Source organism: Onychostoma macrolepis, chromosome 04, assembly GCF_012432095.1.
Source record: "Onychostoma macrolepis isolate SWU-2019 chromosome 04, ASM1243209v1, whole genome shotgun sequence".
Lineage (NCBI taxonomy): Eukaryota > Metazoa > Chordata > Actinopteri > Cypriniformes > Cyprinidae > Onychostoma > Onychostoma macrolepis.
Window position 1 is genome coordinate 32,539,635 of NC_081158.1, and position 19,655 is coordinate 32,559,289.

The 19,655-nt window shown below is 35.1% G+C and overlaps 1 protein-coding gene across 3 annotated transcripts in view; it reads right to left on the reverse strand.

The window, feature by feature from the left end:
* grm8a (glutamate receptor, metabotropic 8a) overlaps positions 1-19,655 on the reverse strand; it is a 207,299-nt gene that overhangs the window by 115,208 nt on the left and 72,436 nt on the right. For all 3 annotated transcript variants that reach the window (XM_058773694.1, XM_058773695.1, XM_058773696.1), the window contains one exon: positions 15,011-15,227. In XM_058773694.1, coding sequence (XP_058629677.1) covers positions 15,011-15,227 — 217 coding nt within the window. The remainder of the gene's footprint in view (positions 1-15,010; positions 15,228-19,655) is intronic.

Genomic DNA, 19,655 nt, shown 5'->3' on the forward strand with positions numbered 1-19,655 from the left:
ACAGCAACACGATGAGCAATATTACAGCACGCGTGCATCCGACCAGGTGTTCGACTGCCAATCACGGATTAATGAGCCATCGGCTGGCGGAGAACTGTCACGGAGCTTTTGTTGTTAACAATAGCGACCGGCTGAGAGGTCTGACACTACAACCACCACTTACTCGCTTCCACTGTGTGCTTTGAGAGGGTCTCGATTCGTGTGTCAATTTGATAAGCCGAACCCCGTCGTTTAGAGGGTCTCCGGGTGACTCTTCGATAAGAGAGACAACAAGCGAGATATGAAGCTAAAATACCGGCGACAAGGAGGTCATTTCAGCCACAGCAAACACACAATCATCCAGAAGCTGCAAGCCGAGACAGCATTTGGGGAAATTGCTGTTAGTGCTTTTTGCTAAACATTAAACATCCAAATGTATTGTGCTTTAGACTTAGATTGTTTAGGAAAGGCATGAAGTTATATGCTTTTTGCCTGGCTGATGATAAAATGAGCCAAAAATGCCTTAGACTTACATTGAGCCATACCTTGAGAATTGAGGATAGACTTACTTAAGAAACCACCTAGCAACCCAGAACTCTGCATACTAACAAGCTAAAAATCATTCAGAACAACTTTAGTAAACACATAGCAAATCATTGGCAACCACCCAGAACAACCTAGCAAAGATATAATATATATATATAAATAACTGTACATTCTCATTTATTTATAGAAATCATTTCATTAATAATCTATACATAAACCTATTAAAAAGTCTCCAAATATATAGATTACATTTTAAAACAGTTTACATTTAATACTTCAATACTATTTATTACATATATTTATTTATAAGTTACTATATTAATCTATATATCCATAAATTGATAGATTTTTGAATACATTTATGGATTATATAAAATTGTTAACATTTAATAGTGATATTTTAATATTTGTTCAAAAATATATTCATATAAATGACTAAACTGATAACAAATCTATAAAGGAATTTCTGTGTATAAATGACTAAATTTACTGTAAAAAAAAATAAAAAAAATTTAAGAAAATGTAATCACTGAAAAGTAACCAAAAACACTGCATAGTAGACTGACCACCTAAAGTTGTGGTAAAGTCACTATAATGCATGGACTGTCACAGCTTGATCTAATTACATTTTTTATTTACATTGTATGAAAAACGGCTGTCACTTGGGACAGATTTGTTTGCATATTCCACAAAAGAAAAAGGTTGTTTTGTACAGTACGTGCTGTGTGAACGTGGCCTACTGTGAAGAATATACCGCGTGTAGGATAAGAGCTTTACACAGCGATCTTTCAATCCATTCTGCAGTATTTTCACATATGGTAAGACGTTGCTGCTCACTCACGGAGATAAGATAGATTTGCTTTGCTGCGCACACAGAGGAACAGTTAGAGCGATTCGTGGCAGATGTCTGGGTGAAACCACGGTAAACCGACTCAATCAGCCGCGCTCTTGCGGGAACGTGGAACATGTGGAAATTGGAGGGCCTAATTAGCCGATTTCCTTCATGAAATTACGCATCTGCGAGAGGTGATTGGACCACCATGTCAATTTGAGACCTTGATCCAAGGCTAATTGCGTCTCCCAGAAAGACCCACCAGGGACACGATTGAAGTTAATCTGACAAGATTCACCCTTCTGAGTGCTCGACGGTATAGTGTGCGATGCCCTCAGAGCCAAACACGACCTGCGCTCTTTAAAAGATACATACCCTGCTTTATATTGCAGCCTCGGAGGCGTGCATGAGACTATATGAGACACATTATTAAAAACATCATAAAACCAACAATTTTTCCTTTAGGAAAAAGGGGGAACAGAAAAAGGGGGAACAGAAAAATATGAAGGCTATTGGGAGTGGAATACAAGCACACTGCTTATTGCAAACATACTGTATAGTACACAACCTAACCTAGCCTAGTAGTATACATTCATTTACTATGTTGCATATGCATATATAGTTGCATGCATAAATATAGTTTAAATTATAATTATAAATGTATTTTTATATGAATGGCTAAATTAACGGCATCTATAAAGAATGTTATCAAATTTATAGATTACATTACATTATTCAAATAATGTTATTCATTTATTGGACAGCCATTTGTCATTTATATATCTATATGTATCAATCTATAGCATTTAGCCAAATGTATATATTCTCATTTTATTTATTTATTTACTTATTTCAAATACAAATCATTTTATAATAGTTTAAACTCAATAACAATATTTTAATATAATTTAATAATAAATGTATTTATGTAAATTACTAAACTAATAACTTATATATTTACATCTGTAGATCTATGGAATTTCACTATATGTATTCCATTGCATAATATTGCAATATATGCAATAATATTTTTAATATTATTTGATTATAAATGTATTTATATAAATACCTAAATTAATAACCAAATTCATAAATTACACTGTATATTATATATTATATATTTATTAAATAATTGAAAAAAGGTAGCCATATATAATTTGTCTAAATTTGTAGATTCCCACTGTATAAAATAGTTAATTCAATAAAGATATTTTAATATTATTTAATTATAAATGTATTTATATTTTATATGAATGACTAAATGTTTTATATATGTATAAAGAATCTTACCAAATTTATAGATTACATTGTATAAAATGTAAATATTACATTTAAATAACTAATAGACCAAATAAATGAATAACTCTTTTTCAGTTATTTACTGTGTAAATAATACACTGTAAATTAAATGTGTATTAAATAACTGGTTTAAATTCAACAAATTTGTTCATCTTATTTACTATAAATGTTATTATATACAGTAAATCAGCATTATAAGCTATCCATCTCGATATTGATACTGGCCATTAAAAGAAAGAGAGAGAGAGACAGAGAAAGACGAGGCACAGAATATAAAGGCATGCCTAAACCCCGCATAAATTCACATCCCAAGGCTGAATAATAAAATATATCCATGTGAGAAATGAGAGGCTGGGGGATGATGAAACTTTTAAATCCATGGTTTTATGCTGTTTTGTGGTGGGTGAATAAATTACTTGTCAAGCACGGACTTGGCCAAAATGGCTTCATTTGAAAAATTGAGAAAGAAAGGGAGAAAAACAAAGCACAACCACATTAGTGTTTGCACACACACTTTAAATTCTTCATGAGAGTCCCAGCCTTCCTTAAAGTCAACGTGAAATCAAAATTGACCCGATTTGCTTTATTCCTACATTTATTCATATAACTGCATTAAATATCTTGTTCCAATTAGAAAAAAAAAACATCTGGGTTTTTAATGCATTATTAAGTCAACTTCAGTGCATCGTATCTGGATCATAAAACATTCATATGTAAATCTAAAGTCATTAATAAAATTACTTTTTACACTAATTCATTGACCCCTTGCGAGGTGCAGTTTCTTTGAAACGTCTGAACTTTTGTCAGATGTCAGGACAGCTCTTGTCATGTTAGGACGTCTCTGAAGTCTTAAAGAGCGAGAAGGTCGGTCAAAGGTTTCCATCAAAGTCAACAGAACGCCTGACGGGAAGCATGGGGCAGCGTCTTTCCCTGCGGAGTGACGGCTCTTAACCCTGAGCAGAGAAACGCTCCGGAGACGAGAACTGTGCACTTTAGCAGCAGGGATGGATGCATTTAAAAGCGCTTAAAATGTTTTCAAAAATTAATGACATTATTTATAGCACTTTTCACAATACACATTTTTTCAAAGCAGCTTGGTAAATCATGATGTTGAGTTGATATTCACCAGATGTGATCATACAAGCAATCAAACAGTTGAGATACGCCATATACTGTAGACAATATCATAGTTTTTATTAATATTTTGAATATTAATAATGAATATTTTATTTTTATGTATTCTGTTTTCATTTTCATTTTAGTTATAGTAATTTTGTGGTGCATTTTTGCCATTTTTAGTGTTACTTCATTACTTCACACACATTTAATTGCGTCATAATTCCATACAATTTTTCACACAATTTCATTCAAATAACTTGTTCCGCCTCATATTTTCATCCCTTCTCTTCACTTTTCACCATCCAATCATATGCCAATTAAATTACATTAAGCCCCACCCCCTTTTTCTCATTGAATGTTCTATTTTTACTTAGAAAGATGTCACATTATGGAAGTAAAATGGGTTGCAAACTCATTTCATGTTGACTTTAAGTTGTCAGTAAACTTCTATATCAGCAAAAACAAAGAAATGTTAAAAGCAGAAGGTGAGAGGAAACACAAAGGACAAGCAGCCTAAATCCCCTTGTGTTGCGGCCGCTCTGTAACACACACACAGCTGTATTTCCCTGGCATTCAGACTCAGATAATCAGCACTGGCCGACAGTTACATCTATCACGCAGCTGGCCGGGCCTTGATTCATTACCAGCCGCCAGCTGCCGTTTCAGAGCAGATCTGGGCTCGGCTCATCCGGCCTGGCAGGTGGGAAGCTTCTGTGGCATTTGTCTTTCCTAAACAGTAAAGTTGTCCGAGCTTGTTAAGGAGAACAGAGTCCACTTGCAGCGGGATCAATGGCTGTAGTCAATCTGCAGACATCAATGAAGGCAAGAAAGTATGGATGTTCTGCTGCCTCGGCCTAATCGTATATCCACTAGCCAATGCGCATTGACAGCTTTTCAGTAGGACAGGGTCACTTTGAGAAAGCGTAACCTGACTGAAATGACAGTTCCCAGCTAATGAGTGTCCAAAACACCGTCTGAAAACAGCTAAAACTTCATAACTAACCACCTATTTCTTTTTTCACACCAAAAGTATGTTGAGCTCTCAAAGCTGTACCTCTCTTCAAATAAAAAGTGTTATCACACCATTCTTCATTCTAGAGCTTCCCTTGAAGTCTTCATCTTTATATGAGTTCTCAAGGCTTTTCCATTTAGAAGCACTTCTACGCTCTTGTGTTTCTGCACATAATAACGCCAGTATTGGTTTTGCAATTTATTTCAAGCGTGACACTCCTGACCTCCCTCTAAAGATGTTTTCTGCAAGGCTTAAAGTAAAAATAAAAGCAAGCGAAGCGGAACTTTGCAGATGGTAAAAGCACTTTTAGGAAGTCGAGGCATATGTACCCACACATATTCCGCTCTGTTGTCAATAAGGTGGATTGTGGAATTAAAACCGCCTGAGAGAGATAAATCTTCATGTTCCTGAAGGCAGAAAAGTTTAATGGATAAGTTTATACGATATACTGTAGGGCTGAGTGATACATCTAGAAAAACGATATTTTTAACATAACTTCTGCATTTGATCAGAAACCCTTTAATCCAATCGGTCAAATGCAGTAAAAATATAGTTAAAATTACATTTCCACATTGTTTTCCAGCAAATGAGCACAACAGAGTGATATTTAATCATTTTTATATGCATATCATAATCATAAAGTGTAAGAACTAATCTGGTAACACTTTATTTGAAGCCTTTAAATTCATTGGATTCTAAAATTATTTGAATGCATTAATTGTGCACATTATAATGCAATCTCATGAATAATTGTAACCACGGTTATAATTCATTATAATACTTTTCTATTTATTGTTAGACTTTTAGAACGTAAAATTCATTAAAATATGACAAACAACCAATTTCAGATTTGAACAAGATACTGCAAATATTATAATGCATTTTAACTTTTGTTACAATTATTTATGAAAAGATATAACGCATTATGGCGTACATTTTAAATACCTTTATAATGCATTATACATAAAAGCTTTAAATTCTGGTTTATGTGAATTGATTCTTTTAAACTGGTTACTTAAATAAATCAGAAAAAAAAATCCAATTCTTTTACATCATTTAAAGTAGAAAATCTGATAATTTCCTACCATAAAATTTTTCTAGTACATTTTCTATTTATTAAAATATGTACATTAAAAAAATAATATAAATTAATAATAAATGAAAAATTCAAACAAAGACTTCCATAAACAGTAGGAGTGATGTTAATGAAATTGTTTGAACAGAACCACATTTTAAATCAGAGACACCATTAAAATGTCTTAATACTCTTTTACTCGAGATTAGTGAGGAACTGCACAAATCATCTAAGAGAGTTTAGGAAGTGCATTAAAACATCCTTATACAAAACTGCTTCCTGAATCCTTTGTAGGTTTTGTAAATTGTCCATATTATTCTTGTCACCTCATCTATGAACTTTTGTCTGTAGAGATGCCTATAAAATGAGCAAGTGAAATTCCTGTTAATTGGCAACATATGTAACATTTGATGTCCTGTGGTTGAGTCTCTCACTTTTGAGAGCTGATAATGATGATGAGTTAACACACTGTCAAAGATCTTGATAGCTAAAGTCACCCGAGGGACAGTTATGATACTCCAGCAATATATTACGTAACTGTGCTAACAAGTTGTTTAGAAGGAAAATACCTTATATACACTGCAAAATATTTTTCCTCAGTATTTTTGTATTGTTTTTCAGTACAAATATATAGACACTGTTAAATCAAAATGAATTTACACTTGAGAAGCAAGATACCTCAAGGTAAGTCTTTTTTAGAGAAGAAAAAAACCGCATCAATATTAAATGACTTTTTGCTTTAAAACAAAATCTGTCTATTGGATAAGAAAAATAAACTTGTTTTCCCTTTAAATTAAGCTTATTTTTCAGACCCTATATGGTTTTAAGCATAAAACCACTTACTTTTGATCAATTTTGCAGAAAATAGGACTTCATATCTTTTGCTTCAAGTAAATATATCTTAATTTAAAAATTTTAAACATTTATACTGTAAAACAAGTCAAAAATACCAAATAAGAAACTTTCTTGCAGTGCATAAACCAAATTGTGTCATGCATGTCATGTGATTTGTACTAATGCTCTGATTGGTTGACTGCAAGTTCGAATCTTGTCTTTGTTTGCATTTAAATGAGTTTTCTCCATTTGCAATCTTGATAAAGACCTATATGTGCTGAAACCCGTTGGCAAAATAAAGAATAGATTTCTACCAGCCTCATATTTTGATTCTTTCATTTCTCCACTCCACAAATAAACCAAACAACAAACATATTCACATGCAATGCGTTTGAAAATACATTTCCATATGCACATTACTGCGGTGGCTTAAAAACACCACTCGACATAACTTATTTTCACCCTTTAAGAAATTAATTCTACTTTCTATAAATCTGACTGCATTGAAATGTCACCATCTATGATGTTAGAAACACTATATGGGGCAGTCGTGGCCTAATGGTTAGAGAGTCGGACTCGTAACCCAAATGTGGGGTCTCTCCACCCTCAATACCACGACTGAGGTGAGTCCCTTGAGCAAGGCACCGAACCCCAAACTGCACTTGGATGGGTTAAATTCCGAGTATGGGTCACCATACTTGGCCACACATCACGTCCTTTCCTTTCCTTTCCTTTCCTTTCCTATACGGGTTGTGCTTTGCAGTTTGCACAATCTGTTCCCCTGTGGCATTCAATAGACATCACTTGGCAGCCGTCTGTGCAGGTCACAACCCCGAAATAACAGAACCCTGTGTTTAATCTATAGACAGAGTTTGGCTTCCTTGGAATGTAATGGCTTCATTAGGCCCTTCAAACCTAGCAGACGCGCATTTCTCTCCTGAATTCCTGTGGGAACGGCAGCTCTGAAACCGCTGCCCTGCCCTGGACCTCTGAGTTTTGGTAGCGTATAATGTGTTCAGCAGCGGGCTCATTAGCGCTAGCCTAGATGCATACAGCTGAGGTGGTTACCGAGGATGGCTAGTTTAGATGTGAGTGAGGACATACTATGGATGATCACTTTGGACCATAGTATGTCAAAGAGACAAAGAGAAAAGAGCAGAAAGATGGAAAAAAAAATCTCAATGTCTCCAGCTCATCCTTTAGTCCAGTCACAGTATTTTGTGAAAACCCTGTCCATTCGAGAATAGCAGAGCTCATTCTGCGAATATGAAGTGCATAGAGGACCTGAAGAACAAAAGACCAGCTGCTGAAATGGCCATTTCACATTAAACTAAACAAAACTATTGGGAAAGCCCATGATGGATGTAAATGCAATTATCTATGGCCCATTGGCATGGCAATTAAGGGTAATGTCTATTAACATCTATTGCTACTTGCTCCTCAGAGAACTGTGCTCACTAACCTCATCCTGGCAGCTGTCTCGATGCTTATTAATATGAATCTACACAGGTAAAAGACGTATAAGAAACCTAAAAGGCTGAAATGACAAACTGTTGCCTACCTGGACAAAGAAACACAATGAAGCCATTAGCATGTAGACAAAATTAGGTAACTTTTATGAATAAGCTGTCAGTCACACGCTAGCAGTTGTACACTATTAAAAGAAATGTTATAAACAATTATTGAAGTATTTCAGTACACAGTTTCAGTCTCTCTAAATTTCTTGTTTAATTCCAATGCGTTATTTGCCATTTCTAAAGGTGCAATAATTTTTTTCCAGAAACAGATTAATTTAAAAGTGGCAACGTTCCATTACACTGGTTGTTGTATGTATTGCAACAGTTCAGAAATGTCCAGTGAGTGGCGCTAAAAGAATAATGCTCTCAAATTTGAAAATAATGTATCACCTACACCAGGGTTCCTCAATTAGTTTTCGCCGAGGGCCGAATTCTGCCAACAATACCAAGCCAAGGGCCACTGACCTATATATATGCCATTTTAGCTTGCTTCTACAAGACTGTGCGCTCCTTTATTGATACTTATGTTTTACAGCACTCCAAATAGCAAGTGCAATCTTGTACCAGGTGCGCTACCGAGCAAGTTTACCACATCTGAAAAGCAGTGCATATGTGATGCAAACATCAAAACGCATTAGTTTACAAATCATGCACAATGGTAAAAGTGTTTTGAGGTCATAACATATTGTGCATGCAACCATGCAAAAATAAGTCTTCAATCTGCCTTATAAAAATAATTTGTGTGGAATTAAAGAAAGAAACTGCAGTGAATTGTACACATTAGTATGTGTTTGGAGTTTTTCAAATTAACATGTATTGGAATTCCAAATTAATTTTAGGAGGAACAAGTTGATACATTATTGGAACATGTGAAAACTCCATTTAAACGAAAGTTTTTAAAGAGTAAACTGTGAGCAATGCAGTTTTTATTTTCCCAGAGGGGAAAATAAGACAGTCTTGGTGTGACTAGAAGCCATAAACATCATGTTGTCAGAGATCATTAGTAAGTAAGTATAGCAAGAGTCATCTGCACAAGAATGAATGCTATGAGACAGAATACCCAATTATAGATACCTCACAACAGCCACACATAATGCAGGTTAATCCAGCATATTTCTCACCCATGTAATGACTAATATAAAACAATGTTACAACCACAACACTGCCATAATCCATCAAGTTTGGAGGTTCATTACGGTCTTTGCATGCAAGAGAAAGCTACTTCTGTGCAATCTGTGCTTTATACATCACTACGCTACTGACAATATTCTTTTATTTAATACAATTTTCCTGGAAACTTTAAGACTGTTTATTTTAGCTAATCGAGCTGGTTTAGGCAAGATTCAAAACCCCTATGAAACCATTTAACTTGAAGAGTCTGACCAGCTTTGATGAGCAAACCGCTGTTTTATCAGCACTACAGCTCAATGCATCAAAGCATGCACGCTAACCGCTAGGTCATGACATCTATTCACTTTCAGACAGTGAATACAGTCATGCACAAGAGTAAAAAATGGCCTAAACTAAAAAATAGTTTTGTAGAATAAACTGGGGTTAATGTTTATAGCCCCAAAAGGCCAACTGCTATCTGATACACGGTGATTTGCTGAAGTAGTGACAAGGAAAGAGGAAGATCTCAATTGTCTTGGCCATTAGCGGAAACTACAATGAGGGCATCATTGTTGCAAAGCTATTGACTTTTCATTCGCTTGTTGTATGACATTCATTTACTGGCTAATTGCATGCTTGTTCAATTCTTTTCTCTCCGTTTTAATCCACCTCTCGCGTTACAGCTGGGAGACTTGAACCTGCAGTTTGGGAAATTAAAAATAAAGACTCGACTCCTCCACAAAGTCAACAAAACAACTGCAAACAAAAGCCAGGAGAACTCATATAGGCATGCTCAGGTGCTTAGTCTGTCTCCATCCATGTTTTACCTTCTTTTGTTTGAAATCAGTACAGTGACAATAAAAGCCAATCTTTTACTTTTGAAAACAAAATGTGTTCTTTATGTGTTCTTCAAAATGAGTCAGTATACACATACTATTGTAAAACCATGGTTGATTTTGTATTTAATGTGGTTTTAATGCAAAATCTGTATAGTTAAACCATGGTTACTGTAGTAAAACCATGGTTATTTTTTGTAGTTACAATGGTTTTTACTGCAAATGCTGCGGTAAAATCATGGTTATTTTTGTATATATGGTTTTACTGCTAAAATCACAGATAAAGCATGGTATAATCATGGTTAGTTTTGTATTTACCATGGTTTAACAACAAAAAACACAGTTAAACAACTATGGTTACTGTAGGACTATGATTAATTTAGCATTTACTATGGTTTTACTACAAAAACATAGTTAAACCATAGTTACTATAGTACAATCATGGTTAATTTTGCCGTTTCTATGGTTTTACTACAAAAGTCAAAGTTAAACCATGGTTACTGTAGTAAGTCTATGATTAATTTTGCTTTTACTATGGTGTTTTTATAAAAAAAAATAAAAATAAAAATAAATAAATAAAATAAAAATGTGATAATTACCGTGGTAGACATTATTAAAAACATGGTTACTTTTGTAGTTACTATGGTTTTACGACAAAATCATAGTAAATCTATTACTGTACTAAAACCATGGCTAATTTTGTATTAACTATAGTTTTACAACAACAACAACAACAAAATATAATTAAACCATGGTTACTGTAGTAAAACTATAGTTAATTTTGTATTCACTAAAATCATGGTTAAACCACGATTAGTAAAAACATTGTTAATTTTTCAGTCTTTCATTGTTTAAAAATCATTCACTCATATGGATATACACATTCGACGATCTCCATGCATGATGCAGAAAAATCCCCACACACTTCACCTTTCAGCTGGCTGCATATTCAAATGTGTAGCTTCTGGCTAGACTGTGGTTAACTACTTTAAATGAGGAACAGCGAGTATCTTGAGTAGCTACAGTTTCTAAGTAGCTGTGAAACACTACATGTGATGGTAAACACTGGAGTCCGGAGGATGCTAAAGTGGATGTTATTACACAAATGTGTGCCATCGCTCATGAATTTTTAATGCACAATTAAACAGTGCGATTAGTACAGCTGTGTGATATTTGCATTTGTGGAGCAGCGGGGTCTCTGGTAATAGCTATAATTCTATCACGTAGGGTGAAGAAGGGGGGAGGATTGTAGCATAGAGGGGTTTTAGCAGAGGAGGAACTGTGTGTTAAAGCCCATCATTATACTTCCTGTCCATCCGTGTCCTCCTCTCACCCATATTGCCTACTTCTCTTCAGCCGCACGTTTTATTGATACTCCAGGGCACTTGATAGCGGACAGAACCATCATTCCTTTAGAGAAAGTGGTTAGCAGACTAGACAGAGTCTGTTTTACACCCCCCCCCCCCCCCACTCCGTTTGCATGGCTGCTTAAGCAGCTTGCTGGCCCAAGTTTGTCTTTCTGGGGTAAACGTGCAATAAAATGTACTGAATGCCGACTAGAAGCAGACTACGACTATCTGGCATACTTTAGTGCACTACTATGGTCCTAAACACCTGAATAGAGCTGTAAAATGCAGAGTGTACACTGGACCACATGGTGTATCTGGAAATATGCCCAGTCATAACACTCTTCTTCATCATTTCATAAATTACTGCTGCCATGATCAAACATCTCGTCTGTTTACCACACTGACAAGAATGACAATGCACTAAATACAGCTGATGCAGTGCTAAATCACACTTGAAAAATGTTGTAAGATTATCGGAGTATGTTTTACAAGGAAATATTTCATTTGCTTCTACTGTAAAATTTTATCTTTATTTCTATATGTTACTTGTGATTTCTTTGTGAAATTTATTAATAATTTAGCTTCAAGATTTCAGCCAAGATTTCATGGGAGTTCTGATTTTTCAAAAACTGCAACTTTTCTTAAATATTATGGCAATATCCACAGCATTTTTGCAGTTCTGCTATGAAAATTAAAAATAATCATGATTTACATTGAAAAAAGTACAAAGAGATTTCTTATTTCCTAAATAATAGAAACTGCAACTAATAGGTTTTTTTTTTTTTTACTCTGAAAAGTACTTATCCAGTAAAATCATGCATTTATTTAAATCTAATATACTGGTAAAATCAGGCATTATGGACTAGACTAGCGAATATTCACCCAAAATATAGTAGTCAACATTTGAAGTGGATCAAAAAAAGTTCATTAAAGTTGTCCTAAGACAAGAACGCATTTTGGTTTTAGGTTTTAGGACAACTTTGATGAAAGGTTTTGATCCACTTGAAATGTTGACTACTACATTATATTCAGTATCATGTAATTAATAGTATCATTAAACCTCTATGAACTTTCATTTCACATTGATTCATTAGTCTGGGCAAAGATGATGGATTTTGATTAGCTAATAATGCTTTTCCTATTCTCTTTTTGGGAAAAAAGACAAAAATAATGTAGCATTTTCCTGGTTTTGGACCAGATTCTGCAATCGCAAACCTGTGAAATGATAAAGTGGTTGGTGAATAAGACGCACATGTTGTGCTGAAATGACTACATGCTAAAGTAGTGCAATGGCCAACATCAAGATTTTACTTCACCCTACTTTCTGTAAGACTTGCTTAAGTCTTTCATTGCTGCGTGGAAAACAAACACTTGGTCCCGCTGGTCGGTCTACATCGCCTTTGCCCTTTGTGAGCAATGTCAACATCCACTGAATGGACAGAAAACAGCTGAACACTCAACTGAGAGCACTTCGGCTCACAAACTCCTACAAAATCAAGACCATCCATGACATTTCGGTCAATACGTGAAAGAGCAGAGAGTCACCAGAGTACCCGGTACGTTCAGAAACACTACAGTACGTAACAGACATAATCCCCATTTATCCTTAGTTTAACAACTGAGAATTAATTAAATGGATTCAACTTCTGTACATCTTGAGCAGATAAGAATGTGCAAGATAAGAATAATAATATGCTTACTCAAGAGTGGAATACAGATTTGAAAGGAAAGGAAAGGAAAGGAAAGGAAAGGACGTGACGTGTGGCCAAGTATGGTGTCCCATACTTGGAATTTGTGCTCTGCATTTAACCCATCCAAGTGCACACACACAGCAGTGAGAAGTGAACAAACACACACACCGTGACCACACACCCGGAGCAGTGGGCAACCATTTATGCTGCGGCGCCCGGGGAGCAGTTGGGGGTTTGGTGACTTGCTCAAGGGTCTCATCTCAGTCGTGGTATTGAAGGTGGAGAGAGCGCTGGACATTCACTCCCCCCACCTACAATCCCTGCCGGACCTGAGACTCGAACCCGAGAAAAAACATTTTACAGAGAAAAACCATATACAGGCATCATATACTGAACGAATAAGGCTCATTTACACAATAACAGACTTTCAAGTTTGTTACGTCCATAAATGTCCTTGTGGGAGTGCCTGTGGTTTCTCTCTCTCTCTCTCTCTCTCTCTCCTGCTTGCTCTTTCTTTGTTTCCTGTTGATCTTTTAGGCCGCCTTCCTTGACTGCTGATTGGCTCATGAAGCTGTCAGTCATCATTAAGCGACAAGACGCCGACCTATCAGCTGCCAGAAAACTTCCTGCTGGCAGATATAAGGACGCTGAAAGAAGTGAATGGAGACTTCTTTTGCTCTCTGCTTTTTGCTGTCATTGTACTCGTTTTGATTTTGCTTTGTTTGTTATTGATTTATGCCAAGATCCTTGTTTGACAGTAGTTAAATCCTACCATCTTTTTGATTCGCCATTTTTGTTTGATTGTTACTTTGTAACTCGGATGGCATTGCTCTTTGAGCTTTGATGAGCTGATGCTCTGTGACGTTTACTCTTTACTTAAGAGTAAGGTGGATAGGGAAGATGTCGTGCGACTTCCATTGTGCAACATTTAGGTAACAAATTCACAGAGAAACATGGACAGTGATGCTAAGAAATGCATGACAAATGAAAACAATGTTCTAAAATCGACTTAAAATATCAAATGCCTGATATCCCTCGACTGGATGGATTTGAAGTGTCCATCGTACACTACTTGATTTTCACAGAAACTCTGACTACCGAAACCCTGCAGACTTGTTCTGACCTTCAGCAACTGTCACCAGCTGCTATAGCCTGCAAATTGAGGCACATAATTTATAATAACACTTTCTCCAGTGAAAAAGTCAATCTCCTGTTGTTCTCTCACATCAAAATCCAATAACATATTTGTTTTGATCTGTTTCTGAATTTTTTTCGCTTGTAAACACCGTTTGATCTGTGCAGATTTCTCTCCTGATTCAAAAGTTTGAAGCTAAAAACATCTTAATGATGGATTTGTTTCTTATAAACACAGCTTTTGGCTTCACAAGACATTAATTGATAGACTGGAGTGGTGTGGATTATTGTGATGTTTTTATCAGATGTTTGGACTCTCATTCTGACGGCACCCATTCACTGCAGAGGATCCACTGGTGAGCAAGTGATGGAATGCTACATTTCTCCAAATTGGATGAAGAAACAAACTCATCTACATCTTGGATGACCTGAGGGTGAGTACATTTTTTGCTCATTTAAATTTTTTGGTGAACTATTCTTTTAATACACTACAAGACCTGTGCAAAATAAAACACTCAGTTTCTTGTCTTCAGTCAAGACGGTACCCACACTACATAACTAATCTGTTGGTTAGTATCTGGGACTTAAAACATAGAGGAAAGAAGCTTGTTTCTTGAAGCGTGCATTTGGTTCAAGTTCATCAATGCATCAAGCCAATCTTGGAAAAGCCATCTTACCCATCTCTCTGGAGATCTGCACGAACGCCTCCACACCGCTTTCCCCGTAGTTCCCTTCAGAAGCCAGTGTAGAGACGTAGTTCCAGCCCATTGCTGTGACAATATCCAGCATGGCCTGCGCCTGGTAAGAATCCGGTGGAACGACGCGGGAAAAAAAGTCATAGCGGGTGTTATCGCTCAGCTCCGGAGCTGTGGATGCATAGCTGATCTGAGGAATCTGCAGAGAAAAGAATAAAGATAGAGAAAGTTTAGAGAAAGCGTTCTCTTGTATCACAGTGGAAGAAAGAGGGATGCGTTTCCAGATCCAGTGACCTGCTTGCTTAGACAGCAATTGTATTCTGCCTTCGAAGACACCTAATTTTGGCCAAATGACATGCACCGTTGCATTTCTCCTTTATACAAAAGCCAATCCTAGAATGCATTGCAACAAGCTCAGTGAGATCCAACATGGTGGATTAGTCAACAGATACAAATTATAAAACACTTATTTTATTTGATCTTGAAAGGTTTTGATGATAGTTGCAGTTCACCCAATATATGCTATTTCAACACAATAGCTTGGCAATTCATAACTAGTTTACGTTTTATGATCTTATGTTTCTTATGACGGTTATGTTTAGGGGTGTGGTTACAGATGGGCCTTCATGCTCACGTTTTTTCCTAAAAATCTTATGTTTTCATAAGATTCACATCGTACAGATTCATACGAAATAACCACCAGTTACATTTTCTTGTGAGTTGGGGATTTTGTTTGTGCATAATAAGTATTGCATTAGCTTAGCAACATGTGCCAACCAGGGTTTTTATCATTAACTAAAACAAAAAATAAAACCAGAAAAAAAATTCATTACTTGAAATAAACGTTAACTGAAATTAAATAAAATATTAAACTTAAGCTTATTTTATTTCAGCTAGCTGCCAATGCAACACTTTTTGTTTTTGTTTAGTTAAAATACTAGTTAAGTTAAATTATTAAATTCAATTAAGGTAAATTTAGTTAAATACTACAGTACTAAAATAACTAAAAATAAATAATATATAGACATATTTTGCAAAGCCCAACACATGACATGAACAAAAATATATTTATTGTAGCCACAAATTATTAATCAATTCCCACGAATTTAGAAGCGGTTTCCCTCATTTCATTAATTTGTTTCATCGTTTTAGTTAAATCATGGACACAAATTAAGATTTCATTATTAATTTGTTCCTTTTAATAGTAAATTGTGGTTTATTCATTCCCTCATTTTGATCTAATTCAAATGAGGGGAAAAATTAATACAATGAGGTCACAATTTTCTAAAATGAGGGAACGAATTGTTAATTCGTGGCCACGATTTATATACACTAAAATAATAACTCAAATTAAAGTCAAAATGAAAAGAAAAAAGAAAATGTAAATAGTCGGGTCTGCTGCTGAGAATCATGGGTAATGGAGTCTGTGGGAAATCTGACTGACAGATTCATTGTCTAGAGAAAGAGGACAGGAGGAGGTTAAAGAAGCTCACGGCTGAATTATTCTGAAGGATTCTGTTACAAAACTGTTTTGAAATGCAGCTCACGTCCAGCTACACAAACGGTGTTAAATCCAAACATCCCTGATGGCACGGCGGTACACAATCACCTAGACTGTGCTTTCACCGCTTGAAGCTGTAAATAAGAAAACATTTAGCCACAAAGCACTTGAGGAACATCACTGCATGCGTGCGGATAGCTGCGTCGAGTAGATTCATGAGTAATGATGCCGAACAAAACTCTGACATTGAAAAATACATCAAATTTACTCCGTCTCCAGCAGTGAGGAGTGAAAATTGAAATCTGACACTGTAAGACTGATAATCAAGAGTTTTTGATAAACGTGACGACTTTGAAAGCATGAAAAAAAAAACATAGCTTCAATGCTCTCAGCATCTTACGCAAAAACTATGTTGCTAATAAGACGCCAAGCAAACTTTTGCAAAGTTCACTCAACGGAAAAGGTTAACCATAATGCATTGCAAACTTTTATTAAGTATACCAGTAGCAACTTATGAATATTTCATGAAAAAGGGCTACACAAATAAGACAACACCCAAGAGGCCAACATACATAAAAAGATGAAAGATAACTCCTCTTTTATTGCATAACACTTTAAAATAAACAAATATTGCTTTCTGGTGTGAATATGAAGTTATGATCTCATATCGAAGCATCTTGGTTTATTGCAAAGAACACAATGGATTTTGAGTGCTTTATTTGAAGAAGAATGAATTTGAATTCAAATAGTAAAACTGGTCAAGTTATATAACCAAAGAAACTGCAACCAAATGTGCCTCAGAAATAAAACAAAAAACAAAACAAAATCAAATAAAATTCTATTTTAAAAAAAATGTTTTTCCTGCAAGACTCATAACATTAACCAGTAAGTTAGATTAAGAAATAAAATGCAGACAAATGCTCATCATAAAATAAAATAATTTTTTAAAAGTCTGTTTTTTTCTGCTAGAGTCACACCACTAGACCACTAATTATTAAACAGGAAGAGACACTTGCATGTCTGATTTTGTCAGAGGAGATGCCACCATAAAACACAGGTCAATTTGATCACTACTGTCAAAATAAGGCCATAAATCCATTTAACCCAAAAAAGACCCATCTGGCCTTCTGCTCTCTGGCATTTTGTGTGTCATAAATTCCCATAATTACACATCTAATATAATAATATCAGAGGGCAAAGATTTGAATTCATCTTCTGAGAAAAACAAAAGCATAAAAGTGTCTGCTTTTTACAGTCAATATAAACATTCAATCCTCAGTAATCCCCTTTTTCAACATTTCCTCAAGCTATCGCTGTATAATTTAGCAAACACTTAAAATGTAAAAGAAAAAGAGTTTACCTGTAAACTCAAGTCTCCAATACATTACATGAACACAGTTTTAAAGCTTGCTTCTGAATGAGGACTTCAGTATTGAGCAGATATTGAGCAGTTGTAGTTTATGATACCAACTGATAAAAACTATAAAAAACACAACATGAGATGTTCTGGCCAGGCGCTTTAAAAGAACAACAGAGATCTCCGAATGATTCATGAAAACGCAGCTGCACGCCGTCACACAAATGCATTTGCATTAAGAGAGCAGGCCACTGAAGACGTGCAAATGGAGGGCCGCAACAGACCCGAGGCCATGGACGACAGGCTGGAAGATAAGAATGAAAAAACGGGATGTTGGTGACAGATCTGTGGTGTTACAAAACAGGACGTGATGAGGAGATCCTTGAGCATTTAAGACCTAATAATCCTCAGAGAATCGCCAACCCGAGACCTCCTTAATGGATAAAAAGAACAGCATAAGCTGCTGACAGCATTTGTGACATAATGTCAATTACCACAGATTATGATGTCGACTCGTCCCTCAGTTAAAATAAATAAATAAAAGCAAAAACCATGGTAGCAATTGACATGCTAGATGTCATGTAAACCTTTTTAAACAGCATTTTTATGCATTTAGTCAGTGTTATTTTAGTATTATTGAGATACTATTATAGGTTTTATTGCTATTTTGAATCTGTTTTTATTTATATTTTTTTCATTTTAGTAATTTTGTTGCGTGTTTTTGTCATTTTCAAGGTTTTTCTTTTTTTTATATATGTCTATATAGATCTTTTTAGTTTTAGCTATTTAACACCACAAGTAAAACCAAATCTAAAGAAATGAATCCTTGGCAACTTTCCAAGTTTATTTTCTTTTCTTTTTTTACTTCATGTAATGCATGTTTGATTTTATTTTGGTTTTAATTTTAGCTTCAGGTTCAACTATAACTCAAATTAAAATAAAAAAATTAATAAACATATGTTTAAATACAAAACACAACAAAAGTTACTAAAACTTTTACTACAATTGCAATGAAAACAGATTCAAAATTGATTAAAAATACTTACAAAAACTATAATAGCATCTCAATGATACTAAAATAACACTAAATGCAAAAAAAAATGCTGTTTAAAAAGGTTTACATGACATCTGAACAACACTGTTACTGAGGGAATTTGTGGAGCATTTGTAAAATAACATTAAATAAATCAAAAATGGAGAAAAACCTGCGTACCAATAACAGGAATGTACACTTTTCATTATACATTAAATTAAATTTTAATCTAAAACCCACTGGCTACAATAATGCACTTAACTTAAGCCGAAATCTGTATTTTTGTTAAAGCACTTAAATTAAATGGTCCTTTTTAAGTTTGCAGGTTTTATCTGGTCATGTCTATAACAGCAAGGTTAATAAGTGATTTTATAATGCTAATAGTCTCATGCGCATATATATTTTATAATCTTGTGGCTAGGTGTCACCCTGTCTACTTTTAAGTGCCTTACCGTAGCAGCAATATTTTTTTTATCAGTGCTATAGTTTATTACTTGTAATGAACCCGGAACATTCCTTTAAAACAGAAACAACAAAGCAGCATATATAACTATATAAATAATGTAATAGTTAATATTAATCAGTGCCTCCACAAACAACTCTCCCAGAATGTTCTGCACTTTTGAAATCATTTGCATATTCTGTGCATTGAGAGGTCAATCAAATGAAGTTATAATGCAGTATTGGATGTAATAGGTATAATATCTAATCACACACTCCCACAAACACAAATATA